The sequence below is a fragment of the Natator depressus genome, chromosome 5 (assembly GCF_965152275.1).
Source record: "Natator depressus isolate rNatDep1 chromosome 5, rNatDep2.hap1, whole genome shotgun sequence".
Classification (NCBI taxonomy): domain Eukaryota; kingdom Metazoa; phylum Chordata; order Testudines; family Cheloniidae; genus Natator; species Natator depressus.
In genome coordinates this window covers 42,267,257-42,283,048 of record NC_134238.1, presented here as the reverse complement: position 1 = coordinate 42,283,048, position 15,792 = coordinate 42,267,257, and the positions used below count along the sequence as shown (strand labels likewise).

The 15,792-nt window shown below is 43.0% G+C and overlaps 1 protein-coding gene across 9 annotated transcripts in view; it reads right to left on the bottom strand.

The window, feature by feature from the left end:
* The window catches only part of MAST4 (microtubule associated serine/threonine kinase family member 4), a 442,775-nt gene that overhangs the window by 45,161 nt on the left and 381,822 nt on the right, over window positions 1-15,792 (bottom strand). For all 9 annotated transcript variants that reach the window (XM_074952648.1, XM_074952649.1, XM_074952650.1 and 6 more), the window contains 2 exons: window positions 6,456-6,523; window positions 2,252-2,337 (listed from right to left, as the gene is read on the bottom strand). In XM_074952648.1, coding sequence (XP_074808749.1) covers window positions 2,252-2,337; window positions 6,456-6,523 — 154 coding nt within the window. The remainder of the gene's footprint in view (window positions 1-2,251; window positions 2,338-6,455; window positions 6,524-15,792) is intronic.

Genomic DNA, 15,792 nt, shown 5'->3' with positions numbered 1-15,792 from the left:
AGGTATGGCAGAGTGAGTACACCTGGGCCCAGAGTTGCTGCTTGAGCCCTTCCTTACAGTGCGGGGTTTGTATATCCCACCACCAGTACTCTATTCTATATTGGTTCTCACACCACCACATACAACAGAACAGAACACAATACTCATTTCTCCTCACTTGCTATGAAAGTTTGTGATGTGTGGGGTCCCATTATATGCAGCTTGAGAAAATATCGACAGCCACTGTTTATTCATGAAAACATCTGTGAATCCCAAAGGTTTCACATATTTTAGCCTGAATTCATTTGAAACCACAAGTTATTGGGCTTGCTTCAAATTACTGGGTGAAATTCAGCCTGTGTTATGCAGGAGGCCAGACTAGATGATCATAAATGTCCATTTTGGCTTTACAGTTCTATGAAACTTGGTCTGCTCTGGACTAGAGGTGGCTCTCTGCACTATGTTGCTCTATGACTGGCTGAGGCTCTTAGAGTGTAAGGAGGATGAGGCACAGACAGACCTGCCTAGCCTTTGCCCTTTGGGTGGGGGCTCAGGGTTCCTGGCCCCATCTCTCTTTTCCTCTCCCCACCAGGAATCCCTCCAAGATTGGGTGGGTACAATGGCTAAGATTCTCTTTTGTTCTTCACCTGCTGGCCAAGTCAGTGCCTTCCCTATCTTCCCACTCCTCCAGTGAGAAAGTTGGGACAAGATGAAAGGAGGGAGCAGCTGTCAGGGGAAGGAGAGAGAGACGCATGCACTGGTGAAGCAGGGGTGGCAGCAGCTGCTACCTACTGAGAAGAGGACCTTTTCGAAGTACTGAGGCAATTGCAAGAATTGAATATGTGGTGATGAGGTGCTTAGGGGAAAATCAGTGAGGGGATGATTTGTGTGAGGTTGAGAAATGAGAGCTGTGTTTGGATTTTTATGTAATTTTAATGAAAATTATGCTACATTTTCTTCAGGCTTTTTGCTGAGCCACATAAGCAAGTCTGGGCACAGACAATAGCCCTTGCACGCACTGTAGTGACTGACCATCACTGGCATGAAGGGTGAATTAGCTGCAGCCCGAAATACTCCTACTCCCTTGGTCAACGGGTCACAACAAAGAAATAACTAACTGTGACCAGAGAGGTGCATTAGCTATGACCTCAAGCCTCTGGCCATTAAAAGTGAGCATGAAATAGGAAGGTGGACTGTAGCTGCTTTCTCCTTTACATTCAGGAATTCTACAGTGAGTGCTCAGTCGTATAATGCAGCTGCCCCATTCGGGCTGAGAGCAGGAAGGGCTAGAATCAGCATGAGGAGCTCAGGACCAGGAAACAGCTCCTCATCCCACAGCAGAGCCAACTTTTTTTGGTAGTGGACTCCTCAACCACCCTGGGGTTGACCCAAATTGTTTTTTGAGCCTCTCTTAGCACAGGAGTTTGGATCTATGGACTTGCCTTAATCCTTTCGTGAACGGAGGGGGAGCCCAAAAAAGACCACAGGGCACAGCATGCAATGTCTGATCTTAATCAGAGCAGCATAGCATTGCCAAGATAGAGCACTGCATGCTGGGACATGCAATCTCTGTGTGATGCATTTCCAAATGAAAGATGAGCGGTCTCCATTTTTATCCAGGCAAGCGAGGCCCTTGAACTGACAAACTGCCACTGGGGCTCTCGGTAGGACATCATTCAGGCATCTTTGGTTTAAAGAGACTGGTATAAACGTATTTTCAATTGGGAAAAAATGTTATGTATTCACTTAAAACAGTGTCTATGTTTTCTTCAACTTATGTTTTTAGGGCAAGAACACTATTTTACAGTGTACTCCTTACAGATTCAATTATACTCCTTTCCAAAATTTGAAAAAAATTCTGCTTTCAATATTAAGTTTAGACTTTTTAAATTTTCTTCAAAACTCCACTTTAACATTTCATCTTTAGCTTCGTGTGGCATTTAGTTCTACAGGTTCACAAGCATCTTTTTTGGTGAGCATATATGTTATCTTAATTCACGACACCGAAGTATGCTGGCTATACTGGATTTTGTTACTGACTAGCACCAATTTGCAGAAGGCTCAGTTGTTTCTTGTATATCACAACTGTCAGTAATAACATGGGAAATGCATTTGGAATAGAAACCAGAATTAGAAAAGCACCCAGGCACACATGGATGCACGCACACACACACACATTCTCATGCCCCTCCCTGCTGTTTACAGTAAGAAATAATGGGAAATTATGCAAAAACAAAATGCAGAAGAGCTGGTACACTCATGCATTACTCACCCATAAGCTCCATTACTAATCAGTTTAATTGTTTCAAAATCGCTTTCACGAGGTTTCCTCTGGAGCTTCACTGATCTATTAGAGCTCTTTTAAGTAAAAAAGGGAAAGAGAACAAAGTTAACACTCTACAGACATACAGAAAACAGAAAAAATTATTTATTGCTTTCAGGCTGCAACATGCTCATCAAAACCAAGATGGAATGTTCTTATGGCTCTGGCCAATCAGCCACAGCTCAACTGGTCAGGGGCCAGAGAAGGCTCTGAAACAAGCTGTCATTCCATCAGAAAGTTATATGCTATTCTGCATCTACTGATCTACTCACCTGTGGTGGGGTGCTGGCAGATATACATAAGGCCAGATTTACAAAAATATTTAGCAAGCTAAGGATGCAGCTAGACATTGGACCTGTTGAGGCACTTTGGTGCCTGAATACTTTTGTAAATCTGGTCCTTGATGTATAGATAAGTACTAAGAAAGGATGGATGAACTCGTTGCCTAATATGGGAGGTCAGAGCAGTGAGGGGGAAATGCGGAGAGGTGTTGGAGAGGCACAGGAAAGAGTGGGGTGGAAAGGAGGAGGTCAGAGCTGTGCAGTGGGGCATACTAGGGGGTTTCAGTTCTGTCCCCCAAAACTCCCCACATCCATGCTGCCCCCTCATGTTTTCCCCCCACTCCAAAAACATTCCCACTGCCTCCATGGCAGTCCCTGAATACTCTCCCCAGGTCCTCAGCCTGTGGGGCCCTCGCCAACACCCTCCTTTCCCTAGGGAGGAGGGCTGAGATAGGAAAACTGGGCTGGACTGGACTGGCAGAGAGATTGGAGATGAGGAGATTATATAAAGGCAGCAGAGAGACTAAACAGTACATTTTGTGACGGGGGTAATCATTGCCAAAGAACCAGAAGAAATGGAGGCAGAAAGCTGGGCTGTGGTACATGGGGAGGCTGAGAATTAAGTGTCCAAAACCTTAATGCAGAGTTAAGGTTAAGATTGCCCAATGGTGCATCATGTCCTTCCAGAATGTCAAATCTCTGAAAACCAAGAAATTCAAAGTTTGGCAACTCCCACAACACAACCTTAACCCTGTCCCCTGGAACTGGCAACAGCCACTAAGAATGGTTCAGTACCTGGGGGTGGGAATAATTTACCATAATAAACAGACATGAGGAAGGACTAAGAGAATGTGTTGTTTATGTTGTGCTCCACATATTTGAATTCTAGAATTTATTGACATGCACTCCAATAGTGTCAGCGTAGTTGTATTGAATGGTGGAGGGATTTGTTGGAGCATACTGTCACAGCTATTACGAGACGTGCACGAGGACTTCAAAGGGATCAAATGTGCCTCATTTCAGCACACAGTTCTGTAGGTTGTGTTAGCAGTGGTGCACAGCGGTGTACTTGTCCTGGGAATTATCAATAATGTGGTGGCATAGTTGATTTCTGGGGCTAAGTAGAGGATAAGTGAAGACACTATCTTGAAAGAAATCATCAGGGAAGAGTGACAGGGGGCAGGGAGGTTGCATTTTGCAAGTCGGGGGGTGGTTTGTGTGGCGAAGCCCCAGTGCTTGAGTGTAGGACAGATAGTTCCTTTTCACTATGTTTGAACCTAAATCCCAGTTTTGCCTTAGCAAAGAGACATGTCAAGACAATGTCCTAGAGTGCTCATGTGTTCGGTCCTCAGAGTGTTCTGTATAAAATGAAAAGACTAGTATGCGCAGAGGACAGATTTAAGGTTACACTGTATGGGTGGCATGTATCTCAACTCTTCATATCCTGGTTGCCAGAGTTTGGAGTGTAGCTGACCGTGACATTCTGGAAAGGTGTGAAGCACCACTGGGAAACCTTAACTCTTAATTAAGTTTGGGGATACTTAATAATATAAAGCTTTCCTATATGTATGGCAAAGAAATCCTTCCTCCTACTTGATTTGTTGTTTAAGTGCTCAGCAACTTTTTCATTTCCTGCAGGACCAGTTTAAATAAATGTTGAACCCCGGTGAAGCCACTCAATTGGGCCCCAAGATTTAGTGAAGCACTTTCTCTCCCATATCCTTCCTTAAAATAGGTCTTATATGCCATATGGGAGGGAGGTTTTAGTTCCAGAGAGTATGTCTGAATTGGTATGTATATTTCTTCACAGAGGGTTCAGGATATTTCCACAGAGCTCTCAAGCAGCAGGTACCCTCCCACACCAGGTGGCATTGAGGTATGAGTGGTAAACACCTAATTATTTTAACCTATCCCTGGTGGGTATGGCCTAGTGTGGCAGCACTAAATGAATTAGCCTTGCTTTCCTGTATTGCCAAGTTGCAACTTGCAGGTCTTCAGAACCTCTGAGGCTATCCCCCATTGAAAGGGGAGGGACCAACACTAATGTCGATCTGGGCATTTTGAAAAGGACAGGAGGCAGTGGGGAAAAAGCACTCTTTTTCCGGCAACCATTTTGCACAAATAGGGTATATATAACAATATATAACAATACAGTACATGAAAGCAACTAGGCATATTAATAGAATGATATAATCTGAAGCTGGAAGTGAAGACCTATTAAGTCATTTAATTCATCTGCTTGCCACAACAAGACTGTTCCTAATTACACATTTATGAGTGTTTTGGACAGTCTAGTTTTACATTTGCTAAGCAACGTGGTTTCCAACACGTCCCCTGGGTGATTATTTCAGAGACTAACACAATACATTATCATGAAGCGTTTCCTGATATGTAGCCCGATATCTAGACTTACGATCCCCTAGTCATTGCTTATCCAAAGCCATACGTATTTAACTGTTGGTCACTCTGCGTAATTCAGTAACTCCAGCCCCCTAATCATTTTTGTTATTCCTCTTTCATAGAATCATAGAATATCAGGGTTGGAAAGGACCTCAGGAGGTCATCTAGTCCAACCCCTTGCTCAAAGCAGGACCAGTCCCCAATTTTTGCCCCAGATCCCAAATGGCCCCCCCAAGGATTGAACTCACAACCCTGTATTTAGCAGGCCAATGCTCAAACCACTGAGCTATCCCTCCCCCCCAGTTTAACCTCTGTCCAGTTTATCAGTATATTTCTGATAATTAAGTGCCCAGATCTATGCAATATTTCAGATGCAGAGGGACCAAAGGTGTATATAAAGGTACAGTTACCTCCATGTCACAGCATCCGAACCCTTTGTAGATGGCATCCTGCCACCAAATCAGGAATGATCATAAGATGAAAAAACCCCAGACACACTCCCAGGCCTTTTCCTGGAAATACTGGAAGTGTTTTCATCAGATACCTGAGGATTCTATTTTACACGCTAGCAAAACTTGTATAGCTTGTCATGCCAATTAACTATTACTGAACTGAATTATGTATGCAGCCCAAAGGCATTTGCTTTTTTTGCTGCAAAGGTGCACTGCAATCCTACCTCTGTGTTTTCTATGTTTATTTGTTTAGAAGAAAAATGGATAGGTTTGTTTGTTTTTTTTTATTATAATGGGCCAGATTATGCCCTTAAGCACACCAGTAATTCCAGTAATCTCCACTGACTTTTATTCTACCTTGGGGCAATTTAAACAAGTCACCACAAAGGATTATTTTATATTACTTATTACTACCCACAGCCCTAGTAGAATATCTTCACAATATGTATCTTCAAGGTGCAACAAAACATCTTTTAAACTCAATGCACAATCCTCGTACTCACAGATCTTAATTTCCAAATCTAGAGCTACCACTTTAACCTGTTGACATTTATCTGTCCAGTGCATTGCACCTTTTAAAATTTTGGACGACTGTGTAAATGGAGCACTTAAAATATGTGCAAAAATTTCTAGTTTTATTTTTGGAGGGATTTTTAAACCCTTTTCAAAAAGAGAAAAAAAAATAGTGATTAAGCAGAAATGTAAAAGGTACCAAGAAAACAAGTGAGTCTCTAGCAATAGCTAACTCTATACACAGAAGTAAATATTAGTAACTTTATGAAAATGGTGAAAATTACAACTTCCTGAAAACAGAAGGCATAATGGGGCTATGCTTGTTGCTTTCTTTAATCCATTATGCACCTTGGTATTAGTTTGAAATTTAACCTATATTCTGTTTAGCCAGCCATGTACAAAATCTGCTAGAGAATGTAATGAAACAATGCAATTAACACATCATTGTATTTTTAAAACTGATATGCTAAAAACATCAGCCACCACCACTGTAACAGGAAGACTTACACTTAGTGATTCATCTGTTTCTGGAGTTTCTGATGTGCCACTGTCATAGTTAGCTAGCTGAGCTATTTCTGAAAACAACAAAGGACAGAAACTTCGTTTTAGAATACATATAGCAAACAGAAGCAAGTGCCAAACAAAAACATGAAAAAGTCACTTCTCTGGAACAGAGAATTAACAAGTGTTCTATTATCTATATTAGTGATTGAATGACCTTTAAAATTCAGTTAAGTCCTCCAGTTTAGGAGGATAATTCCCTTTTGGAAATTCTGACCAGTTGTCCAATGCCTTTATGAATCCTTCTGTGACAGAAATGAAGCTGCTATGTAATCATATTATGAATACTGAGATGTAACAACTTTATGAATCCTGTATGTGCCTGGGGCAGCGAGAAGAAGTTACTGTATACTGGGGTTACAAAACTTCCCTGTCAGAATGTATTGATCTAGCAGGAGAGGGCTGTGGGAACACCATACAAGGAAGCAACACAAAGGCTTCCTAAATACGATCATTTCAGTAGACACTTGAAAGACAATGGGGCAAACTGTTGGCTTAAAAGATCCTGTATCCTGTTTCAGGTATGTTGTAAACCTTGTTTTGCCAGAGCTGGGAGTTACCAGATCTAAGGGATAAAATAATTAAAAAGTGATTCCTGTGAAGGGAGGTCCAGAGACAGTTAGTGAGCTCCAACAAAGACAAGCTGACACAGATGCACTGGGAAGAGCACAGGAAGCTAGTCCTACTAGGGGCCCTATGTGGAAAATGTTAACCACCTAGTAAACTAGACACTCACATGGTGTGTTTGATTGTTTTTAAGATATGTTTGCTCTGTAATACTTGTGCTCTTGTATCAAAGTAAATGATACTTTGCTTTAATGATGCTGGTTGGTCATTGATCACCACTGTCATTGCCCCTGAAGGAACAGATCTGCAGGGTCTGAGCCTAAGTTGGACCTGCTGAGGCAATCACGGTTAATCCAAACCTGAAGAAAAGTTCTGTGTAAGCTTGAAAACTTGTCTCACCAACAGAAGTTGGTCCAATAAAAGACATTACCTCACACACCTTCTCTCTCTAATATCCATCTTAACGGTTTCTACCATGAAAGATGATGGAGAAAAATATACTGAATAATCAAATAGCTCATCTTAGCTTTCACTATCCTGCAGAAATAGAGGTTACTTATCTGTAACTGGCGGTTCTTCAAGATACGTGTCCCCCCTCCCGCCTCGTCCGTATTCCACATGCTGGTATGTATGTACACCATGCGCCTGAGACTGGAGATTTCTAGCAAGCAGCGCCCATTGGTCTGTGCCATTGCCCTCCTTGTGCTCTGAAACAAGGGGCAGTGCGGACCACTGCCAACCCACTTCCTCCTCTTACCGCAAATCAGTTAAGATCAAAATAGAGGGGAAGGAGCACTAGTAGTGGAATACAGATAGGGAACAAACACCTCAAAGAACTTCCAGTTATAAATAAGTAACCTCCATTTCTTCTGAGTGTTGGCTTCTATGTATATTCCACATGTGACTGACTGGTTGGCAGAAGTCAAACGGGGGTTGCAGGGATGCAGCTGATATAGATGTCTGTAAAACTGCTGTTCCAACTGTTGCCTCTGCACAAGAGGCCTACACTGAGGCGTAATGTTTCATGAAGGTATGGATGGCGCTCCAGTAGAGCCTATGCCCTACAAACATCCAGCATAGGTGCTTCTCAAAAAGATACTGTTGAGGTTGCTTGTGCTCTAGTAGAATGGGCCCTCACCCTGTCAGGAGGAATACGCGCCAACTGATAACAAAGAATGATGCAGCCAGAGATCCACTAAGAGAGTCTCTGAGCAGATAACGCTGGTCCTTGTGATAGCTCTGCTACATAACCTTGGTGGTTTCCCAATTGGTTTTGTTCTTTGCAGACAGAAAATCAAAGCCCATCTGATGTCGAGAGAGTGAAATCTCCTCTCCCCATTGGAAATCTGAGCTTCCAGAAAGTGAATAGGTTGACTCATGTGAAACTCAGAAATTACCTTGGGGATGAATTTCAGGTGGAGTTGAAGGGTAACCTCCTCCTTATGAAGTATGGTGTATGGCGAGTCACTCATGCTTCTGGCTGATGTGACTGTGACTAGGAAGGTGACCTTCATGGACAGGTGCGCACGGAAAACGTTGCTAATGGTTCAAAGGATGGTCTGGCAAATATTGAGAGTACAAGGTTGAGTTCCCATTGCAGTGTTGATTTCACCGTTGGTGGGAAGCTCCTAATGAGACCTTTCAGAAATCTAACTGCTGTTGGGTGAGTAAAAGTAGAGTGGCCTTTTACCGGAGGCTGCTAGATGGACCTGCAGTGAACAAATGGGAAGCCCTCAAGTCTTCAGGGACAGGAGATAGTCCAAAATAGTAGGATTATCTGCTGACTCTGGGGATAACTGGTTTTGTTGCATCCAGATAGAGAAATGCCTCCATTTAGTTAGATAGCATTTTCTAGAGCCTTTTCTGCTTTGACTGGGGATAGACTGAATGGCCTCTGAACATGAATGCTCTAGGTCTGATGCTTATGCAAATACCAGGCCATATGGTGAAGAGAGTACAGTTTGGGATGTTTGATCTTGACATTTTCCTGAGTTAAAACAGATCTGGGAAGGGACAGATGCTTATGATAAAACAAGTTGACATTTGTAAGACAACCGGAAACCAGAACTATTTGAGCCAGTTGGTTGCAGCGAGAATGACTCAAGCTTTGTCGTGATGAATCTTTCACAGTGGTAGCAGTGGGACAGGAGGAAAGGTGTACCTCAGGTGGTCTGTTCAGGAAAACAGGAGGACATTGCCCTGGATTCCCGGCCTAGTGCTCCTCTACAGCAGTTATAGACGGAATTCCTTGTTCATCTGGGAGGTGAGCGGATCCCAGGATGGCATTCACCATCAAGTGGGGCCATCATTCAGGACAGAAATGCATATCTCACATTCGTGGTCTGTACATAAATGCCTGCTGAAATTGTCCACCACAGAGTTCTGTGCACCTGGAAGGTATGTGGTTCCTGATGCACCAATACCATAAACTGACTACCTCTATACAGAGAGGAAGAGATTTTGCTCTGCCTTGTTTATGTAGAAGACTGTCATCATGTTGTGTGATGTTATCTGGATATGAGGACACCATATAAGTGGAAAGACTGTATTGCAAGCTGAACGGATTGCGCTCAGCTCCAATAGACTGATATATACACTGCCCCCCCCCCCCACTCCCAGGAAACTATGTGCCTTGCACAATGTGGGCTCCCTAGCCTATGAGGGATGTGTCTGTGATTATGGTCATGTTGGGTGTGGCTGGAAGGAAAGGAACTCCCAGGTCCCAGTTGTTCCAGGTTTGTCTAACATACGAGAGCAGCTGTGACCTTAGGACAGATTGTTATCTTGGTATTCATATTGTTTCTGTCTGGTGAGTTAACTGACCAGAGCCAGGCCTTTGGGCAACGGAAGTCTGGTGAACGAGGTTATGTAGGTACATGAGGTCATGTGGCCTAGACAGACCTTGACTGCAGGAGGTCTATGGGAAATTGGTCATATCAGCTGTTCATGGCCTAGAATCTGTCCATAGGAAGCTAGGCCTTCACTGAGATCAAGTCTAGGGTTGCTCCTAAAAAGATTCCTAAAAAGTGGACTTTTCTTTGTTTACGCTGAGTCACAAGGATGCCAGAAGAGAGTAAGAATATGGTCACTGACTGGACTCTGGACTGGATTTGCCTGTTAGTAGCTTATCATCCTGGTACCGGAAGACGATGTAGCTCTTTACTCTCATCTGGGCCACCACCACTTAGAAGAACTTCGCAAAGATAATGCGAGGTCCTGTCGCTATCCCAAACAGGAGTAGTCTGACCTGAAAGTGCTCCTCAGGAATCTGAAGAACCTTCTGTGGGATGGATGAATGTCCACATGAAAATAAGCATTTTTCACATCAAGAGCCACGAACCACATGCCCTCCTCCAGAGAAGGCATTATTGATGTCAGTGTGACCAGGCAAAATTTTGATTTTCATAAAAAAACATTTAGCTGGCATAGAACGAGAATTGATCTCCATCCTGTTTTTCTTGGGAACTATGAAATATGTAGGTAGAATCCTTCCCTTGATTTTGGGTGGCTCTTGCACTATAGCCCCTCACTGCAGGAGAGGAGTTCACTTCCTTATGGAAGATTTCATGACAATGGTATCTGAAGAGGGACCCAGAAGAGGGCTTGTGCGGGGAGGGGGAGGGAGAGGAGAGAAATTTGATTATGTAGTCGGAGTTGATGATCTGTAGTACTCACTTGTCCTTTGTTATGTCCCTCTCTGGCAAAAAGGGCGAGGAGGCCACAAAGGTTTCGGGGGCATTAGGGAATGCATTTCTCAAGCATCCTGTCAAAAGAAATCCCTGGTTGGTGGGTTGGGTTGAGCAGCGGTGGTTGAAGAGAAAGCTGTATACCTGATCTTTGTACCCTCTAGTATTTGCACAGTGGTTTGTAAGGGTGCTGGTGGTAAAACAGCTGGGGGGGCAGTCTGCCTGTGGTGTTTTCTCTTTGTGGGCAGGGTATGAATGCCCAGGGAGCGGAGGGCTGTCCTGGAGTGCTTTACCAAGTGTAATGTCTCATCAGGTCTTTCACTGAAGAGAACAGACTCATCAAAGGGCAAGTCCTTGATAGTATTATCAAAAGAGTATCTTGACCACCAAAGAATGAAGCCATGATTCATACATCACGACTATGGCTGTAGCTATAGCTCTAGATATGGTACTGGATATGTTTACTGCTGTTTGGAACCAGGTTTTAGCCACCAGCTTACATTCATCTAGGAGGGCTTGGAATTGAGCCCTATCCTCTTCGGGAAATTTGTCATTTAACTCCACAACTTTAGAGTAATTAGCAAAATACCATTTTACTAACAGGGTATGGTAGTTAGCAATTTTAAATCTGAGGGTGGTTGATGAAAATACCTTCCCTCCCAAGAAGGTCAAGGCATTTGGCATCTGTGGGTCTTGCTTGGGGTGTTGCAGTCGGATCTCTCCATGGCTGCCTACGCCACTAAAGATTTGGGTGCTGGGTGAGTAAACAGAAACTCTGCTCCTTTAGCTGCTGCAAAATATCATCTCTCAACCCTTTTTAGGGTGGGGGCACAGGATGCAGGGGGTATGCTATACTGTCCTGGCTGGTTCCGTAAATGGCCTCGTTGACTGGGAGGGCCAATCACCAAGGACCAGAGTGTTGTAAGATGTCTGGTAGCCTATGCTGCATGTCATGAACGTCCTCTAATGGAAGCCGGAGCCTGGGCACCACCCTCTGCTATGCTGCTGGTACAGTCTGTGATCATTACTAAGGCTAAGATTTTGGCATGCGTATTTTATTAAAAGTCACAGACAGTACATGGGCAATAAACAATAAAATCATGGAAATGCACACAGGGCCGGGGTTAAAGGGTAAGCAAGTCCAAGCCCCGGAAGTTGCGGAGGTCTCATAAAATCACAGAATCTGTGACTTACTTGTAGCCTTAATTATCAGATGGGGATGGCAATGATGGAGAAATTGCCTCACTGAATGAGGAGGAAGTCATGCCTGTTGGAACCATCGGTACTGCCGGATCCAGTTTGATTTTTTCCTCTGCATACTCAAACGAAGTTTGGTTTTGGCTAGGAAGAGAAGGCCAGTGTGAATCATGCACAAATCCAGAGTGACTAGCATAAGGATCCCATGCCATGGACCCTAATGTGACCAGTATGAAAGTTGGACCAGTTGAGGAGAGCACCATGGCACTGAGTGAAAACAGTCCCTTGGGAAGTCATATCTGGGAGGAGGAGGGCTGGAAGATCTTCTGGAGTCTCTGTCTAAGCTTGCCTCCCTGTGAGGCAAGGGTTTGTCTAGAACACTGGACTCAGTTGACAAGAAGGTGGATTCAGGTTCTATCAGCAGTGCTGATGATATCAGTGAATACCAACTCTGACTTGTAGAAAGGATATGGGACAATCCATTTCTCCATGAGGTGGTTTCTTTGTCTAATGTTGACATGTCCCTGAGGAGGACTGGAACCGAATAAAGAGGAGACTGAGGGTAGGGAAAGGTAAAATATGCCCTGGAGAGGTAAAGGTTCCAGTACATTCTGATCTAGAGTGCGAGAGGTCCCAGCGGTGGTAAATGATGGACCCAGTGCATCCAAGGGCTTGGGGGTTGGTGGATCCTTCTTGAAGTGTGGCAGTACCATTGAAGGGAGTCCAAAGTGCAGCTCCAAGTTGGTGCTGGCAGATGCCAATCCTTCGGCTTCCGAGTTGGAGTAGGTGCTGGTACCAATGGACAGGACCCTTTCTCCTTCACATCTTACCCGCTTGGTCAGGTTTATGTGGACGTAAGTATTTAGGAGCCATGCGTGGGGACTCACCTGAACTAGACGAAGTCAGGGAGTGATCTTTTCTCTTAGAAGCAAACCTAGAAGGGGATCAGTCCTTATGCCTATGTCTCTTACTCTCGTGAGAGGTCTGAGGGAGTGATTTCTTATGCTTAATAACTCTGGCCTCTGCTCTGGTTCTCATCCTTGGAAGCACGCTGCTCGCAGCCTGCAGCCATTGTATCAGGGGTCTCTCCATCCTGGGTCCGACTAGGGTCTCATGGTTCTCTCCGTGAAATGTTTCCTCAGACAGAGCTCTCATCCCTCACATGTTCAGAGAGGGAAGGAGCAGCAGATGCTGCACTTGGTGGTGATGTGAGCCTCCCCAAGGCAGCAAAGGCAGTGCTGGTGTTTGTCACTGACACAGAAGGAAAAAGGACAGGGGAGACAGTTCTTAAACCCTGGAACTTTAGGCACAGTCTTTCTCCTGAGGGGAGGGGCACGGGATAGGGTCCCTGGGGTGAGGAAGAAACTAGAAAAACACTAAAAACAGTAAAATACTAAAAGCTATTTACAATATGTATTTACAAATAGGAAAGCTATGCAGCAGCTTCAGACACAGAGGAATCCCACTCAGGCCATGTGGGGGTAACAAGGAACTGGAGAGGTGTGTCCACACCTGTCCCTCAGTAGGGAGACGAAGAGAGCAACTTTGCAGACACAGACCAATGGACACTACTTGCTAGAAATCTGACCTCAGGTGTACTGTGGGCATGTGTATCCATAGAATATAGAAGAACTCCTAATTCTGCAGATCCCCTGCCTTGTTAGACTGAGGAACTCTCCAATGTAGTGAAAATTAAGGGAGGCAATAAAGTCGCTCAGAATCCTGTGCAGTTTAGGACCTTCCTCAGGGCATCACTGGTATTTAGGAGCAGCTACTGTCCTAGTCGGGCTTCTTAAAGTCTCATAGTACTAGAAGCTAACTGGCTAACAGGTGTCTACTTTATCCAGATAAGGGCTTCAATGCTTTAAATTTTATGAAGACAAAAGGTGAAGTGCCTAACAAGATCAGCTAAGAGCCATTTTCTTTCTAGAACTTTAAGAAATGTAATAGGGTTTTTCGCTACCCCATATCTACTACCCTGGGGAAGTGCTAAGATTCCCAATTACCTGGTTGTCCCTCTCAGCTTCAGACTGGAATCCCAGAGTGTACTCTGTGGATCCAGACACAGGAACTCCTCAGGGTAATAAGAGCTAAATGGGACAGGTGGTAGATGAAAGACCTTGGGAAGCTTAGTCTTACTCTAATCCTATACATAGTTAATTACATACTTTACACAACTGAAGATACACCTTTTAGTTCATAAGTATATGTTGAAAGAGTTTGAGAGTACGTGCTATGATCAGAGATAAGGTTGCCAGAAATTTGTAAAGTTATTTTTTACGTGTCAATATTGTCAACTGAATGTGTAAACTCTATGGATAATGGAATATTTATATAAATTAACTTAACTGGACATTTCCATAATTTTAATACTTAGGGGACTTAATTTATGCATCAGAACAAATTTAAGTACACAGTTCTTGTTAGGGAATTATTATACAGGTTTTTAAAAGTTACTCCCATGTGTGGATGATGTGTTTTAAATGTAGATAAGCCTGTTGCTTAAAAGAAGAAGCAAGACACAAAAGGAACAACTTAGTAAAATATATGAACCAGAAGTCTGTAAAAAGTCATGTTGAAAAAACAAAGATTTCTTTAGCATTACAGAAGTACAAGAAAATCGTTCAAGGGAACAAAGTGAACAACAATACATTTTTCATTAATGTTCCAATTATTTTTTTTAAATTTAAACCGAAATAAATTCTCCTGGGTTAAGACTACTTATACCAAGAAGATTCAAGCTGGAGTGAATTCTACTGCCAAGTTATAAAGCTGTGTATCGGGTGGAGAGGCAGGGGGTTATAATGGAAGTGCTGATGTAGCCTTTATTGGATGGGTGAGAACCAAGCCAGTATAATGTACTTTGACAGCCTTCTCAGCCCAAATTGCTTTCATAAATAGCAAATTAAAAAAGGTTCTGTTTTAAACAGAACTTTTGCAAAATACCATTATCTGAGAAATACATATTATTTGCAAACAGTAGGTAGTAATGGAATGGAACCAAGAGTCAGCTTCTGAAGCAGGGAACTAAGGAACCATTTTGCAATGCCTGAAGAGATTTTTAAAACTCATCTAAATACCATTAAACATCTGCCCTTTTTATTTCATTGATTTAAACCATTTCTGAAGACTCATGATTCAAAAAGGTAAAGATGGTAATTTAAAAGCCACAGGGAAAAATCTCTCCCCAGGGAACTTTTCAGAAATGCAGCCACCAGTTTTCTGATAAGTGATGAATCTGTTGTGGTACTGCTTTCAGTACAGTATACATTTATCTGGCATTATCTCCAAGTAACGCATGCACCATTTCACTTGAAGAAAAGACACTATGGCCATGGCAGCAAACAAAGGTGGAAAAAGTAGAGAAGGGTTTACATTGGCAGCTTCCCTTGCAAGGGGAAGGAAATCCTTTCTGTGACCATTTGCCAACATTGTATACACATTTTAATGAACTGTCTGGAAATCCAACAGTAATTCAGGGTGACATTTCTGATTGATAACAGCTATTATTGCGTTTTAGATCTTTTCTCCATGCAAAATTTAAAGAGTCTTCAACAGGATGATCTCAGTATAATGCTCAGAGAGAGAGAGAGAGAGAGAGAGAGATATGTTTCCAAACATTTCTTTGTGAAATCACTATATTGAAATGTATAATACCACTAATGCATATTTTTTAACCTCTGCTTCTGAACTAAAATGGAGGATGGAGATGTCACTTTTTAAGAGACATTTAAACAAATTATTTATACAGATACCAAAAAATGGATTTTTTTGGCCACAATAATAAGCAATTCATGGTATTTATATTTGTTACTTTTCTGTGGGGAGCAGAA